An 18,107-nucleotide genomic window follows, 5' to 3' on the forward strand; every position below is an offset into this window, starting at 1 on the left:
AGAAGAAAGAGAGAATTGTGGTCCTACAGAATTGGTCTAGAGAGGCATGCTGGGCAGAATGAATATTATTATGTGAGTAATATGGAGCTATTGTAGGTCATTGAACGATAAAAGAAGAAATTAGTGCTTTAAAGAAAAATCTTCTTCCAGTTGTACACAGACGGGCTTTTTTTTTTTTTTTTAAGATTTTGTGTATTTATTTGAGAGAGAGGGAGAAGCAGGCTCCCCGCTGAGCAGAGAGCCTGATGGGACCATGACCTGAGCAGATGCAGATGCTTAACCGACTGGGCCACCCAGGCGCCCCTGGCCTGGTTTGTTAGGAGAAGCGAATGCACTATTTTGTTATTGTTATGCCTACTCGTCTCTCTCTCCAGCACTGTACTGCAAACCTTTTGAAGGCACGGCATTGTTGTACTTGTTTTATCATATCCAGCATCTGGTAGAAAACCTGGAAGGCAGTAAGTGCTCAATAAATCTGGACTGGAGGGCAGGAAGAAGGAGCAGAATAGAATGAAATGCAAGCAGGAAATGAGATGTAGGAGGTGGATCCTGAGAATAAGGGGGAGGTACGCTTCCTCAGGGCAATCAGCTTGAATGCCTGCCTAAGTGAGATGCATAATATCATGACCTGTGCTTTTTGTTACTCTGGAGAGTAATGGGGTAATGATGGGAAAGACTATGTATGACCAGATATGCTGGGTAGTGATGATACCAGATACAAGTTTTCCCCACCTTTTAGTAGCAATTCTGATACGTTGCCCACCTACACCGTCTGGAACGCGATCAAAGACAGACCTAATTTGTGCGGAGTTTCGGCAAGTAGATGATGATGTTGCCTAATGTGGGGCTGGTGTAGCTTTACTCAGTGTGGCTTTGTCCTTATTAGGTTATTTCTATAAGGTATAGTTCAGGAAAGGATATGGGGAGTGTGGTCTGATCCTTGTAACAGCTTCTAAATAATTTATTTTTGAGTTCTGCCTAGAGGTGTTATATCCATTGTGCACTGAGTTCAAAATGGGACTTTAAAAATAGCTGGTACTAATCTAGTGGGTATAAGTAAAATTCCTATATGAAATCTAATTAGTTGACAAGGAAAGAATGCTAATTTCCGGTTATGTCCCTGCTGTGGAGTTCAGTAACATCAGAGCATGTAAGATATGCATTAGGTAAAGGAGAGCACATGGTATCAGGGAGGTTACTATCTAGTGAGGAAGAGACAGCAGAACAGAAGCTGGTACAAGTATTGTGAGGTCCATATAGTATATGAAAACAAGTGGTTAAATATCCAAAGGAAGGGGTTATTCATTTTGCCTCAGGGAAATCAGAGGGTGACAGTTGAGCTGAGTATGGAAAAGGAGTAGTAGTTTACCAGGAAGAATAGATGTAGTAGGGGCCAAACACTCAGGACTGATAGGATATCAGGCATGAAAATAGATGGTGAATTGCAAGAGAAGAGAGCACGTTGGGGACGAGGCACAGTTGTGGAAGAGAAGACAGAAAGGAAGACTGGGGGTAGGTGGGCTGGCCCTTTCATGCCTTCATGCCTTTATCCTTCATGTAGTGGGAAGCTATAGAGGGTTATAGGCAGAAGTAACACATTGGATCTGTGTTATAGAACAGTACCTGGCTGCAGCATAGAGAGCAAAGAACAGGGCAGGGCAGGCTGGTAGAGAAGATGGTCAGCTAGGAGGTCGTAGTGTGAGTCCAGGCAGGAGAGAGACCTGGCAGGATTGACTTTGAGGGTTTGGGGAGGGGAGGAGCAGTCAGAGGTGAATGTGAGACCTCTGGCTTGAGGGACTTGCAGATTGTCCTGACGGGTCAGCACGGAACATGAAGGGGCATGGCTACGTAGTCTGCAGAAGAGAGGCATGTTCTGTGTAAAGAGATCTAGACTTGTTCTGTAAGGCCCCAGTGAGTGGAAGGTCTAGAAAGACAGATTTGGGCTTTAAACATAAGGACTTCTGCGAGATCAGGAAGTGAAAAGGGATCTTTAAGAAGTGATAAATTGCCTCTGAGTTTCCTTCTGTTCTGTTGAGGCAAGAGCAGGAATCCGTGGAGTTCACCTCTCCAATAACTATCCGTGCGCCCCTGGGCATGTGACATCTTTCTGAACGCTTCCCTTTCCTCATCCATAAAGTGGGGGAATAGACTGCCACCTGCTAATTAGGTGGTTGTGAGGATTAATGAGACAACCCATGTAAAATGCTTAGAACGGTGTCAGGTACAGAGCCAGGGCTGAAGAGACATTCACCCTTACGTGCTAAGCCCTTACATATTTGACCAGATATGTATTGATGTTGATTTGAGGTGTTTCTCTGCCGTGTAAGCATGAGAAAATCTTCTGATTGATTTGTCTAATATGATGAGGTATTATTTTCAGAGAGGAGTTAGACTTTTAGCTGCTTTTTCCATTACAAATTCTTTTGTGGATAGTATTATCTTTAGTGTGAAGAAATTGATCTTATGTTTGTGGTTTCTAAAATGAATAAAGCCTCAGTTTTAGTGGGGTTTTATTCTTGTGGGTTTGTTTGCTAATTTTGAGCTCTAAAAGAGAACTTTGAGCTTTTTATAAATGCATGACAAATATAATAAGTTTAGATTATACCTTGGAAGTCAGCACTGGGTTGTAGAATACAATGGATTGCCCTGTCATCTTTGACAAGGTAAGAAAATACCTTTTCCCCTTGTATGTTTTTTGTTTGTTTCTCTTTGTTACCAGTTTATCACACTATCTTATCCATCATACTTGGATTAAGGGCCAGAAGTCTGATGGAGCGATCACCAGTCTGGGTATCAGAAACCATAGACTTCCAGGTTTCCATCACTGCTACTAATTGACTGTAAGATCTGAGGTGAGTCATTGTTACCTCTGTGCCTCAGTTTCTCCTGTAAAATGACTGTCACCTACCACCTCGCAAATAAGAATGGTAAAGGTTAATTTTCATAGTACAAATTTATATAAGAATGTTGGCCAAAAAAATGGCCAAAAAAAAAAAAATCTTTGCAGTTGGAAAGAAAGCTATTTATTTCCCTCCCTGCCTTGTAGTTAGTGGAGAACAGATTGAAATTAACTCCACTGTCTCAGTAAGCAAACTGAGATTTAAAATTGAAAAGTGGTAAATAATAATAATAATACATTTAATTTGAAAGTGGTAAAAATGGAGGGGGAGTTCCTAATTCAGGTTCTCACTGCACCTCCCCACCTAAACCACATTGCTGGTTAAGTGCTTTGAACCTGTCAGAAACAGAGGGTAGGAAAGAATACCAAGTACTATCAGCCTGCCAGTGTGGGCTGTCGGGAATATCTATTATGCCATCTGTCACAGGGGATTTTAGGTTGGAGGGCAGCAAATCCCTGACTGGGGACTCAGAGTTCAAAAGCAGAAGGTCTCCCCTCTCTTCCGCACCTCGCCTGGCGTCTAAATCACTATCTGTTTTCAGGCAATTTCACTGATCATACACCGTGAATCTGCAACTTCAGTGAAAAAAAGAAAGAAAGAAAAGGAGGGGGGAAAGAAAGCTTTCGGGGACCATTGTTCATAGCACTGTTCTGGGGGTTCTGTAGTTTAAATCAGTGTCATTGAGATGTGTGATATGAAATGTCTAAGCCTGCTGCTGTCTTCCTCTAACTCGTTCCTGGGGGCTGGCGCTAACCTTTTTCTAACAGCGACGGTTGCGCGCGCGGCGTGGGTGGAGGGAGGGCGGGCTTTCCAAGGGGAACAGGTAAGCTGCCACCCGACGGGTTTGGTTCTTGGGGGAAGCGGAGAAGGAGCAATTAGGCAGTGGAGTAATGCTCTTGCAGTGGAGTAATGCTCTTTGGGGCGCGGGCTCCAGTTCCGTAATCCATTCCTTTCTTAATGTGACTTGATGTAGATAGAGTGAGGGCCTATCAGGTGTGAAAAGCCGTGCTGCTCCTGGCGTGGAGTGGCCTCCAGACGGTGATTTGGCGACGTCAATCTAGTCATGCTTGATTTCGACACTTAACGTGGTAAAGCAGGATTTCTCTACCCCCGATCAACTTCTCAATTAGCAAGCTGCCTTGTGTAACGGCCTTGTTTTGCAATCCCTCAGGGCTGTTTCAGGGGTCATTAGGGTGAGAAAACTTGAACGGTTGCTCTGGCTGGAGCTGAGCGGGAAGGGAGCCCGAGAGCTTTCCTAAATACATAGAACCCTTTTTCAAGTTGTTTGCTTTCATGGGATTGATTCTTGGCACATTAAGGAGCTTAAGGCTCCAGGATCTTCTTTAAACTGCCCCCCTTATCGCCTTTGCAGCTGACAGGTTTTTTTGACAGGCTGAGAGTAAAAAGAGATAACTAGTAGGTTAGTACTTTATTTATACATGTGGACACACAAGCACATAGATGCGCGCACGCAAGTTCAAATATCTTTTAAGTTGTCTTTTCGGGGCCTGTGGTTACCAGTAAGTATCAGCTGTCAAATGATGCCAGTGCCTCATTTTTCTATATTCAGTGTGTCAAAGTTCAAAATCTTTATTTCTGCTATTTTGTTCTGTTGTTTTATTCTGCTGATTTTGTTCACTAATGATTTTAGATTGTGCCTTCTTCACTATTTTCTCTCTTGACCCCAGATAACATTTACATGAGTAATAGAGGTTACTATGAGGTTTATGCAATGGGCGTTTATGAATGGACATTGAAATATACTTTATTAATATGATTTTCCCTCTCAATGATTTGACTCAATGGCTGATTCCTAACTTTAATACATTACTTAAAAAATTAAGATTTCAAGGGATTTTTAAGTATAATTTTTTTTCCCTTCACAAAATGAATCTGGATAAGAAAACACACGCAATAGAAGCGTAGATTAAGTATTCTTGAGAACTATACTAATTACTTAGAAAACATCTCTCCTTTCAAGGATAGATTTCATATTTGTAATTTCCATTTTGAGAACCTATTTTCATGTCCACTTGGTATTATCACAGTGTTAGAAAATTAGATGAATGAATTAATATCAAATATTTTAGCAGATTCTGCCTTAAGGTGATATTCTTGGAGCAAATTATTCTAGCATATATTCCATGAACAGGTTTTCCCAGAGTGGTCTGCCTGGGTTTCTTACAAAAATATTTACTTTATTGACACTGAGCCGAACTTTTATGGTTAATAATATATGCATGGTTCTAGAGATAACTGAACTCAGTGTATTTTCTAAATTGGAAGTGGGGATATATATTGATGTTACACACCCCAATACACTTTCTATGTGAAGGGTTGACATGCAGATTTAGAAGTGTTTAAGGAATAGTTAAAATTCTGGGCACTGTGGCATAGCAATTTCTAAGAAGTACTTCAAATAATAAGTCCTAAAGGTGACACAACAAGGAAATACCTCAGTAGCTCTTTCTTTTTATAAGGAAAATACATACACATTCCAAAAACGAAGTCTTTACTTAAACTCAGTGCTATGGAAATAATATTTTACAGAAGAAAATGTTTTAAAAACTACACAGAAACATCATGTTTACGTGATACTATTTGTGCATCATATTTATGAATGACCTTGTATGTGTAGATACAAAAATATAATCTACAGGTCTGATTATAATTCTTTTTGTTTTACTACACAAAAATTCAACTTCAAGTTTTCGCCTCTATAATACTGTATTGATGTTGTACAAATCTATTATGGAGATCACCGAGCTTAGATTAATTAATACTGAAATATTATACCTCTCCTTTCCACAGAACTATTTCCTTTTTGAGTTTTCTCTATTTCATTGATTTCTTATTCTAAAAAAGAACTTGTCTCATCCTACAAATAATTGTTTTCATGGGTTTATTTTGGTAATTCTTCTAAATCTTACTTTAAGGCAATTCAAAAATCTTTGAAAATATTCTCAAATTAAATTTCAGTTAAATATTGCATATATACATATATATATACACATACATACGTATACAGAGATATAAAATACTAACTTGTACTGAATAAAAGTTGTATACTTTCCCTTTGAACTTGGTTTTAAGAGAATGTTACCAATCCAGTCTGACAACTAGAAGTCAGATTCTCCAGAAGTAAAATAGCTTTTCCCTGATCATCCAGTTACACTGCAGCTAGAAGGAAAAATCACAGAATGTTAAAATTATACAAAAGCCCTTAAAGGATATTTAGTTCAATCTGCCTATTTGGGTCAAAAAAAGGACCTGAAGAACAGAAAGTTTGAAATGTCTGAATTCTAATCAATCTTTGGCTGTTACTAGGTTTACCGTATAATTTTCTACCCAACCCAGAACACTTTGATAAAGCAAGCACTGCTAATAATTAGCCCGTGCCACAGGTACGCATTTAGGATTGTCTTGCACACATTGTGACGTGTAAATACCCTTGTTATTACAGAGAGTAACCCACATGTGATTTTTTAAAATGATAGTTTTGAGAGTACTTTCTTATAAGATTTTAAGAACAATTGTCCATTAAAATCCTAAAGAGGCAAATGATGTCGGATGTTAAATTTGCTTTGCAGAAAACACTTTTTTAAAAGAGAACCAATAAGATACCTTGAATCTTTGGTGATAATGTTCATGGAATTTGGCCTAGGATATATTTTGATACCTTCATAACAAATGATCCTTGGTTAAAAACGAGGATGACAGGGGCACCTGGGTGGCTCAGTGGGGTAAGCATCTGCCTTCCGCTCAGGTCATGATCCCAGAGGAGCCCCACATGGGCTCACTGCTCACTGCGGAGTTTGCTTCTCCCTCTCCATCTGCCCCTCCCCGCCACTCTTGCTTTCTCTCTCTCTCAAATAAATTAATTAATAAGTAAATTTAAAAAAAAAGGATGACTATCTCTGGTAACATTTTCTGCACCTCTTATTTTTAGTAAATTAGACTTATAAATTACACAAGGTCCTAAATCCTGCCATTTATCTTAAAAGGAAATGTTGTAATTGGGTAATTTCTTCAAAGCAGTAAGGTAAAAGATTTGAATAAAATTTGACATAAAATTGGAGATAACAGGTCCTTATATGGATTGTGACTAGGCTCCTACAAAGCACTTTTTCTTTGAAGTAAGTCATAATAATTAATCCTAGAAAAAAGTTTGTCTGAAATTTTACTGGCTAGTTGCAAGAATAAATAAATGCCTTACCTAACTCTAGGTAAGTGATTTGTTTACTTTTTATAAATACTCCAGCAGTTACTGTCACAAAATCATAACCTCTGGATGTGAAAGAAACACTTTAGATCAGAACAGATACTTTCGCACTGTGGCCCGATTACCGTGTCATCAAGGAGTCAGTGTTGCCCAGCAGGGCTTTAGCGAGTCTTGATTAGTGCCTGAATGAATGAGTGAAGGGCACTTGCAAATATGGTGAAATTGACACGTGAAGATACTAAGTGGCTTATTTGAAAAAGATCAAAGAAAAGGTCTTTCCCATGATTAGTTCTCAAATAACTGTTTACAAAATGACCTCCATCACCTTCCCATAAAAGCTCTTTTTCTTTCCTTCCTCTTTTTCTTTTCTGTTAAAACATTTCAGTACTTCAAGTTCATTAGTTATGAGATGGGTAAAAATCATATTTTCCAATAAGATACCTCTCCACTTTCTTGCTCACTTTTATATATAGTGTATACAAACACAAGTGTGAAAATAAAAGATGAAAGAAGGTAATTATAGGCCTCATGAAATCTGTAAAGATAGCAAAAGACTGTAATGCTGATTTTTAGGAAAATATTATACAGGAAAAACCTGTATAATTGTAAGTAGACAAAGCTTTTTGAAACTTATGATAGGACAGATTATTGCTTTAAAAATTCTTAAAAGCCTTTTATTATAAAACTCTACCCAGCACATTCTAATTAGCATTTATTGTACCATGGCTAAAGCCAGTGCATCCTTTATTTTGATGTACCAACAACTTCCTCAGTTACATCAAGGGAGGGATAGACAGTAACTAAATTGCCCATGATATCTGTAAAAATAGTCATAGATATTTATGGCCATATAATTGTAACTGATTTATTCTCTCTTCCATTAAAAACTTACCTGAAAATTAGAGCAGGGATGCTACAGTGACTAGATGAAATATCTACTTCAATTATTTAAAAATGTGTATTTCTAGTTTTAGTTCATCTATGTTATCCCTTATTTCACTGTCTCTTGCTTTTCTCTACATCTTCTTATTCTAGCTTTTTCCATAGCTATATCTAAAAATTTGAAAAACCTTGTCTTTTAATATCCCAACAATAAGTAACAAGTTTGACACATTTCTTTTGTTTTAGCTACGGAAGATTCTTTTGAGGACTAAGATTTTATGATTCTATGAAATGTTGGTACAATTGCCATATTTACCCAGAAGTATTATCCTCATCATATGTCGAAGGAAAAAAATTCAATTTTACTTCTCTCTGAATCGCTTCTCCCAGTAGGTTGCTGTGCTGATCGTAAGTAGCAGTAACACCTGCACATAAGGCTTTGGAAAATGGGTATGAGGAGAAATTGACAGTGATTTGTTGAAAGTGAAAGTATAGTATTTAAATACTGTTTATAACTTTTGACTGAGTCGGGTGTGGAGAGAGAGATGATAATTCTAGGTAAATCGATTCTCTGTCAGGTCAGCAAGCTAGAGACTTTTAGCTAGTGCAACGTCTTCTTGCTCCATTTTGATGGGGCAAAACAGGGAAGTATAGTGAGGAAAAGACCAGATGTGGATAAGGAAGGCTAGGTGATTGTGATGGGCTGATACTAAATAATGGTGTCGGCTTCCGTATGTAGACATGGGGTATCTCCTGCCCTTTGTGGCAGAGCTAGGACAGGGACCAGAAAGGGACCAGGAAGGCCAGGCATCAGCTCCTTTTTCTTTACATCTTACCCTGTTGCTGACTGCATGGAGAAGAAAATGGTAAGTTTTGAGAGGAGTTAACACTGAGTAAGCCTAGAACTGGTGGGACATTGACATCTATTTCAGAGTATGCGTGTGCTATAGTGAGTCACACTATTAGCATACATACTTTTAAGTTAGACGAAAATATCTCTGGCCTTTACTTTTTCTATCTGCAGGCATAGAACACTGGAAGAGAGATTTCTAGGATGAGTTTCAGTTAGAAATTCTAGGTTTCCATGCGTTTAACTGTGATAAGCCTTGTGTATCCAGGGGTGCAAGGAAAATAGATCAGCATTGTCTAATAGAAATATAATATGACTCACCTATTAATTTTAATTTTTCTAGTAGCCTCATTAAAAGCAAGTTTTCTTTAAGGTGAAATTAATGTTGAAAACATATTTTCTTTAACCAAATGTATTTAAAAGATTATCATTTCCATACATAATCAATATTTTAAAAGTTATTCATGACATATTTTACTTTTCTGTGGCTTTAATTCTGGTGTGTATATTACACTTAGTGCATATTTCCATACAGACTAACCACATGTTAAGTGGCCTGTAGCCACTAGTGATAAGTATATGGGACAGCATAGCAATAGACAGTGAGTAAAAATAAGTTAGCGTGGCTTATGAGTTGAGTGAAGTTGGGGACAGAACCAGCTCTATGGTGAAATTAAAGGTCCACCTTCAAGGTGTGGACAGTACTGACAGTATTTCTGTTTTGTCTTGTTTTCCTGGACTATCTTGACTTGAGATAGTCTAAAGCAACCTATTCTGAATCATGGTCTTCAGATTGGGGTAGATTCTGTGATACATTAGGGCATGGACACCTAACCAGTCATTCATGCATGGGGCTTGACTTCTAGAATGATAGGTTCCTAAAAGTCAAGTATAGTTTTATGGGAAATAAGTCTTCCTAGAATGTTTCCTTGGTCTTTATTTTGCCCAAAATCCCCTCCCCAGAGAGACAGATGACAATGGCTTCCACCAAAATCTATTTCTTCACCTTTAGCATTTTTTTATTTTTCTATTAGTCCAAATGTAGTCTTAAGTATAGACCACAAGAATTCCAAAAAAACCCAAAAGTTAAATCTTTCCCCTTCCTCTTCAAGGATAACATTTTACCTATAATTTTATTATTCCCACCATGTTGTTGTTTAAATGGGTTGGATTATGAGCTGATATTCAGTTAGTCCAACCTGTGGTTGGCAGATACTCAGGAATTAGTCATCTGAGTTGGATTTGAGCACCCAACAGCCAAGGGCTATTCTGTCTATTCAAGGAAGAGAGTTTTGCCTGAGCTTAAGAGAGGGACATATTCTGAGGATATTCTTAAAATATTACTGCACCAAACATGAAGCCTTAGTCATGCAGGCCAGAGTCACCTATGTGGGCTGTCTGAGCTTCTCTTCCTACTGCCTATACCCTCAGCCTATCAGACTGCTAGCACATTTGCCATTTTTTAAACATGCCTTAAATAACTCTGATTTTGACCATCCCTAAACTTCTCCTTATCCTCTAACACTGACCCGAGAAATCCTTTTTCAGCTCCTACCAGTTGTCTACCTTCTGAATGCCATCTGTCATTCAAGTCCCCAAGTACCATGCACATAGTAGGCCTCCACTGTCATTAACAAGGGTTTGTTGAACCTGAGCTTTCGGTCTGTACCATAAGCTATCTCTGGGATTTCAGGTAGCAAGTTGTATATTTTAACATGTACACAACTATATGGCACGGGCCGTGGCAGTTTTTTACTGAAATTGTAGTTAGGCATTAGTAAGTTTGACTTAATTTTCCCACTCACCCTGTAACATCTGCTTACCAGGGAGCTGAGTGTGTGTGTATTCCCTATAGATCTATCTATATAGATCTATCTATCTATGTATATATGTATCTATCTATCTAGAGATCTTATATAGGAGATATGTATTTTTTCTATCTTATATATATAAGATCTTATACAGAGAGAATATACACATGTATATAGAGAGAATATACATATATACTATATAGGTATATATTAATATTTATATTAAACTTCACATTCAGCTAATGGCTTTTATGTGTCTGGCATGATCGGTATTTGTTAATAAAAATAACATGCAAAGACTGAAATTAATAACCCAAATTAGAGTTAATTTCATCGAATAAAACTACTTAACTCTGAAAGGAATAATCCCTAAGCTTCCTTTAACAGGTGGTGTATCTAGTGCCTTTAAAACATGGTCAACTTTTTTTAGCTTAACTTTTGAAAAATTCAGCTTCATCTATTTGCACAGTGTATACTAAAAATATATGCAAAGCCTAACTGTGTAACAATTAGAAGCATGGTTCAAATTAATGTTAAACATTTTTTATATTCTCCTTTGTACATTTACAAATGTTCAATGTTGCCCTTTTTTCCCTCTTTTAACTCCCACAATTTCTTTATCTCTGTGACAGTGGATCACATGCTAAGACCCAACAGGGGAGAAAACAATAGGTTCAACTCTCTTCACCCTTGAAATGGGTGAGCTTTATACATTTAAAACAAAAGAACTGAATGTTTAAAGGGTTTTCATTTTCTATCACTACCATTCCTTAGTTTAAAAAGTGAAATACGAAAGGAGATGAAAAGTATATTTGTAATAGACAAAAAAGGCAATTGCCCTTCTCAATCTGTGAAAATGTTCTATTCCTGCTCACATAACATGTTCAATAAAACTTCACCATCCAGCAGTCAAAAGTTAAAGATCTTTTCCATTGATTACAACCTCATATTCTTAGAAAACTAAACTTTTCTTTCTCTGTTCATCTCTAGTTATTCTGCGTAGAGATGGTTTTTTTTTTTATACACATAGGATGATAACTAAAGTCTTCTCTGCGATATTGAAAAAAATTTACTGTTGAATTCATGTATATTCAAGTTGCTAAATGAGGGTTGCCTGAATACTAGAAGAGAATACTTGATCTTTGCTCAGAATTAAGGTTTACTGCAGTGATATTTATTTATGCATTTTCCCCCCAAATAATAAATTAATTTGAGTCAAATACTATGCTTTCCATGGCTTGGGGGAATTTGATTTAGTGACTTGAGCCAGTGACCTGATAAAAAATCTATAGAAACATCTGGGGCTGTGAAATAAAAGACACTAATACAATGAACACTCATTTTCCCCTGGATGCCTGTAGTAAACCATATTCATTATTGCTATGTTAAATGATTATATGTCGAGTTTTTCTCTACCCCCACCTCCAGGAACTTTAGTAATGGATATATACTAACCCATACAGACTTTACCTGATTTATGACTATGTTGCAAAAGCTGTTGAACATTTAGTAAAAGTGCAAAATCTTCTGAGTACCTTTAAAAAATATGTGTGTTGTCTTAGGTCTTGCCTTGCCACCCATACACACACAAAATACTGTTTCTCTGCATGCACACTACAGTGTGGGAAGTGTTACATAGCATACAGATAGGCGGAGTTCTTATCCATAAGTTGGCTGTTTGGTTTTTTTACCTTCGTGTCTGTGTTTAGATTGTCAGTGCCAGGTAGCGAAAGTGAAAACAGAGTGGAAAAAGGACAGGAACGTCCTTTGGGATCCCTGCAAATAGTTATATGCATTGATATTGTATAGATGGTAGTTGTCACCTCGTATATTGTAAATCCACTTTTGGTAGTGTGTCAGAAACAAGACAAAGGTCGTATCGCTTAAAGCCTATTATGAGCATAAATGGTAGGGAAAAATCTAGCCCATAAATTGGCAAATTAACCCCTGCCATGCTTTAATAATCTGTAAGATGTTTTAAGCTGAGCAAAATGGATCAATTATGTTTTCCTTACCAAAAATCTATGAGCTGATACTCTCTGATGAATTTAGGTCAGAATTTCAAAATGACTCCTTTTTTAAATAAAGCTTTGTCTGTCTCAGTGTACTATTTGCTAAGTATACTTAGGCCCTCCTCTTCTGTTAGGATGAGATCTTGTAAGCACTGGAAACAAGTGATTACAGAGGTCTCTTGCTTAAACAGAATAGTGGATCAGTATTAACATCCCTATAAATGAGTCTGGGAGTGAGGGGTGGAGAGGAAGGGGTTACAAGAATTTCCAGGATTATGAATAGTCTAAATGAGTTAGATAATTAAGAGACTCTTCTTGAATATATCCTAGACATATCTGAAAAAAAATCTTACAAATGAGGACCATGCATGCCTTATGCTTAGCTGATATATTATATGAAAATTATTTTTGCCCGAGAATCCAAATGTCATGTTTGAAAACCAAAGGATAACATTATAGGCTTGGGAAAAAGCCTGATTTTGTAAAATAGGACTTTGTTTCCTTTTCTCAGAGAATCTTGGGTTCGTCCAACTGCGAAAAAGAACATGAATGTGGCTATAGAATGATCTCTTGATCCTTGGACGAAACTGAGGAAAAAGTCTAACAAATGCATCGTTTTGCAGTAAATTAGATCAGATTTCCGCATCTCCGCACTCAGTCTGTGAGCTGACAGTTCAGTAAAATGTTCCCTTGTAAGGTTCGCCCTCTTAGGAAAAGGGGCAATAATTCATCATTAGGATTTCAGAGTCCAGGTGTAGATGGAAACTGATGGAGCCTCCAGCGAGGCAGGGAAAGTGCGTGGAAGAAGAAAATTTTATCTGAAGCCTAATTCCCTGGTTACAGCAGAGAATAATTAAGATAATATTGCTTCAAGAGTCCTTTAATGATTAAAAATCACATATGCAGAATCCATAAATTGGAGGGCAACAAATTGGAAGGCTGTAACGGCAGAGAAGTGTTTTGTGCACATTGCAGTGGCTAGTACAGTAGAGGCGGCACGCCGGACAGCCAGCCACCAGAGACCAGTACAATTCCAAGGACTTTGTTTAGATGCAACAAATCATTTGTCTGTTATTAACCCAGAGCTTGTAATTATGCAGATTGCCATAGATTTTCCTGGGCCTGGAAGTGAGATTGAGGGTTGTTCGCAGTATAGCAGGCAGCTCAGGGCTGGCCATGCATTACTGAACTTGCCACATTTATCATGTTGACTGATGGCAGCAGAAGCAGGTCTCAGGTCCCAGTGGTTAATGTAGTGGGTAATTAACTGTCATTTGCCTAGTAATAGGCTGATGATCAATGGTTTGTGTGGAAACAAATTCTAATCAGGTAGCTGATAAATGCTCAGCTAGCGAGAGCAATTGAAATTGGGGGAAACTATGTCCAGAATTTCAAAATGGCATTGTGTGGGTATGTTTATGAGGTGTAAGCAAACCGAGTAGTTCTCAACAACCGCGTTCTCACCTACCAGCCACATTTTCTACCCACAAGTGCATCTATATTTGTGGAATCAAGAACTTTTAAAGATTTCCCTATTTCTCAAAAAAACAAACAAAAAAACCCCCCACATAAATAAATAAATAATGAAAGGACAGAAGGAACAAATGGCACATGTAAGGGATGTGACTCCTAAATGGATCATATGAAGTGCCCTGAAAAGGAAATGTGAAATGTTAGAAGGGACGGGAAAATTCTGCTTACAAAAGAACAGGATGAAAGCTTTAGCTTGTGGTGGTTTCATTTTTAACGGCACCAGTAGGAGATGTGAGATACTATGTTTTCAGTGAAGTTCTTTTTAGAGAAAAACTATTTTCTAAAATAGGGGCTGTAAACTGGGAACATGAAGGTGATTAGAGTTATACTCCTTATTAGAATGTTTTTAAAATCCTTGCAGGAAAACAGTGCCTAACAATCTTGAATTTAGTCTTCTTGAATATAAAACTTCCTTCCCCTCTCATCAAGGGCACAGATCATACCGGCAAGCTGTTTAAAAAGCATTTACGCTTTCTACCCTCAAGGCGCTTACATTCTTCTAAAGACAATCTAACAAAAACATACGCATGAACATTTATTGCACATTTTGCCAGACCCTGAAAACCATTCTCACAACTCTTTCCAACAATTGTCATTAGCCTGGTAAGAGGAAATGGTCATAAACTTGAACATGAATATGCATGCCTTAAGCAAAGGCCTACCTGTCTTTGGAGTATTTAGAAAGTATAAGAAGAGAAACTTCAGCACATTTGTGCATAATACTTAAATTCAATAATGAGAAAGACTAAGTTTTTTAAAGTGCACTTTTATAAATAAAATGAGTTTTCTCCATAGCACCTTTGAATTCATTAGTTTAGAATTGCTTTTAATTTGGTCTTTCCCATGAGAGCCATTATATTTTTCTCCTGTCAGCCTGATGCTGGAGAAAAAAGAAACTGGCAGATGTGGTGTTTTTCATCTAGTTTGCTTCCTAGTTAAAAAGTGCATTAACTGCTATGCACGGAATATTATTTATAATAACTCTTCACCACCATTAACAACTTTAAAGAAACTTGGTTTAAATATTGCCAGTGCAAATGGATAAAATATTTTATTTCCTCCCATTATGAAACTATAGAGACACTTTATTTTATACTATTTTTTTTCGGTCATTACAATAACTATTTTCAAGAATCTATCGCAAATAGGATTTTTTTAAAATACCTTTTTCCTGGACAGTTCCAGTGGTTCTTTCAATATATTATGTTTCAACTCCTGGTCAAGCGATATGTAGTTTATGGCCTCATTTGCTTTAAAGTGCTACTTGAATAACATAATCATAGCTATAACTATGGTATAGGGCCATAAGGTACATGCGCCTCTAATGTTTTTTGACTATTTAAATGGCTTGTTCATGAACATTCTTTTAATAATAATGGCAAACCTTGTGGTAACTAGATGTCAGAAAATAGTGAGTCATTCAAATGGGTTTCTTTTCCAGTGAAAATGGCTATTATGTGGCATTAAGATCAAAGTTACGTCACATTTCTATTTACTGCATTTTCTATCAAGTAGATTTGTTTGCTGCGAATTCACCCCCATTGACTTGTGTGTGTATGGTTATGTAAGCTTCCTGATGTATTTGTCTTTTCCTTTTCTTCTCAAATAAGATGTGATTTTCATCAAGAAAGGTCAACTGAGTATGTATCAGAGAAGAATACTTACGTATCTGCGGAGGATAAAACCTGCTTGTGTACATCATAAGGCATTGTGTATTGATAGCTTTCAGGGTGTCCTGGCACCTTCTCTAGTCATCATCTCAGATCTCCCTGTAAGAGTTTGAAAAAAATGTTTATTGTTCCAGGCTCTTCGGTGTGACGGGAAACTGTGCCGCCTGCAGTAAGCTCATCCCTGCCTTTGAGATGGTGATGCGCGCCAAGGACAACGTTTACCACCTGGACTGCTTTGCATGTCAGCTTTGTAATCAGAGGTAAGCAGATTTCCTTCTGGTGTCTAAAAAATGGCAAACCTCTCTTTGCTCGTTATTTACTTAAAGATGGGAAATATGTATATTACTTAAGGCAATCAGTCTCAGCATTTTTTTTTTCTGCAAACATTTGTCTGGTGCCAGAAACAAAGCTCTGAGGGGGAAAGGTCTTAAAACTGCACTTCTACCTGCCCAAAGAGCATCCTAGAACATCCTAGAGCAGGATGCGGTAATAAATGAGGACGCTGCTATCAACTTGAGTTTTCCTCTTCTTCATTCTTTATTGTTTTTCTGTCCTTTTAAAAAGTAGGTTTAAAATATCCCTCAAATTTACTTTAAAACGTAAAAGTATCTTTAAAATGTTGTCTTTTTAAAAGTAGGCTTAAAATCTTTACTTTTTGTTCTGTGAGCCAACACATTTGCACTGAGGCAAATATACGGGAATTTGTAGGAGGTAGTGTGTCTTCATCTTATTTTTCCTATTTATGGTTGCCCTGATTTCTTATCTTTAATTTTAACCTTGTTTCATATGTACTTTTTAAGTTGCTTTAAGTCTCCTTGGGAATGAGGGCCAGATATAGCTAATAATTAAACACTTATCAGCATCGGACAGGCAGCATAGATAAGTGGGAAGAGCATTGCACAAGGAATCTAGAAACCTAAATTCTAGGCTGGGCTTTGCCCCTCACAAGATGTATAACCACCCATCAACCATCCTAACTCTCTCGACCTCGGTTTTCTCCTTCACAGCAAAGGGGAGCTGGGTTAGCCAGTCTCGGAGAACTCTTTCATCTGAAAGTATTATCACTTTATTCTATTTTTCCTTCTTGAAAGTTATAACTTTTATTTCCAGAGGGAACCATACACTACTGATACCTGTTTTATATGCTATATGCAGAGGATATCAGAATATAAAACTGTGCCTATCATTAAAATACAAGTAAAAAATTAGTACACTTGATGGATGTTAATGAAAATATATTCAATGTGAGTGTGACAACACCTGGACATATTATAGAATCAGGACACAAGTTCTCAGTTACTGTCATTTGCCCTGCTTTACTATTCAGTGCAGAATCCTTTATATGAGGCCCTGTAAAGAGTAGTAGAGAGAACATGATTTTTACAGGGAGAACTGGATTCAAATTCCAGCCCCATGATATATTAGCTGTGACATACTGAGTCTGTTACTTAATCTCTGAGATTGGTCTCCACCCCCTGACAGTGGAGACGTTAAAACCTATCTTACAGACTTTGAAAATTAAGTGAAATAATTTATATTAAATACCAGGAGCACAGTTGGTTCTAAAAAACTAGCTCTTTTTTTTTAAAACATTTTATTTATTTATTTATTTGAGAGAGAGAGAATGAGAGAGAGAGAGAGAGAGAGCACATGAGAGGGGGAAGAGTCAGAGGGAGAAGCAGACTCCCCGCTGAGCAGGGAGCCTGATGCGGGACTCGATCCTGAGACTCCAGGATCATGACCTGAGCTGAAAGCAGTCGCTTAACCAACTGAGCCACCCAGGCGCCCCTAAAAAATTATCTCTTTTATCTTGATATTTATAATTTACTTTTACCAAGTAATATTCCACTAACTTGGTTTTTACACAAGATATATATCTTGAAAAAAAGATATATCTCAATAATATTTCCTGCTAAATGGAGATGAACACAAGTGCCCAGTAGACATTGCAATATCTAATTTATCCAGGAAATAATTCAGGAAGTCATCACGGGGCACCTGGGTGGCTCAGTTGTTTAGAGTCTGCCTTCAGCTCAGGTCATGGTCCCAGGGTCCTGGGATCAAGCCCCACATCGGGCTCCCTGCTCAGCAGGAAGCCTGCTTCTCCCTCTCCCACTCCCCCTGCTTGTGTTCCCTCTCTTGCTATCTCTCTCTCTGTCAAATAAATAAATAAAATCTTAAAAAAAAAAAAAAGTCATCTTACAACACCTTGAGTCTTCCCAACAAA

General features: G+C 37.7%; 1 protein-coding gene across 9 annotated transcripts in view; it reads left to right on the forward strand.

The window, feature by feature from the left end:
- The window catches only part of LMO3 (LIM domain only 3), a 58,991-nt gene that overhangs the window by 28,806 nt on the left and 12,078 nt on the right, over positions 1 to 18,107 (forward strand). For all 9 annotated transcript variants that reach the window (XM_073877924.1, XM_025879869.2, XM_073877921.1 and 6 more), the window contains one exon: positions 16,015 to 16,140. In XM_073877924.1, the coding sequence (XP_073734025.1) occupies positions 16,015 to 16,140 (126 nt within the window). The remainder of the gene's footprint in view (positions 1 to 16,014; positions 16,141 to 18,107) is intronic.

The sequence above is a fragment of the Callorhinus ursinus genome, unplaced genomic scaffold, assembly GCF_003265705.2.
Source record: "Callorhinus ursinus isolate GAN/ISIS: 27379988/994484 unplaced genomic scaffold, GSC_fseal_2.0 scaffold27, whole genome shotgun sequence".
NCBI classification, from domain to species: domain Eukaryota; kingdom Metazoa; phylum Chordata; class Mammalia; order Carnivora; family Otariidae; genus Callorhinus; species Callorhinus ursinus.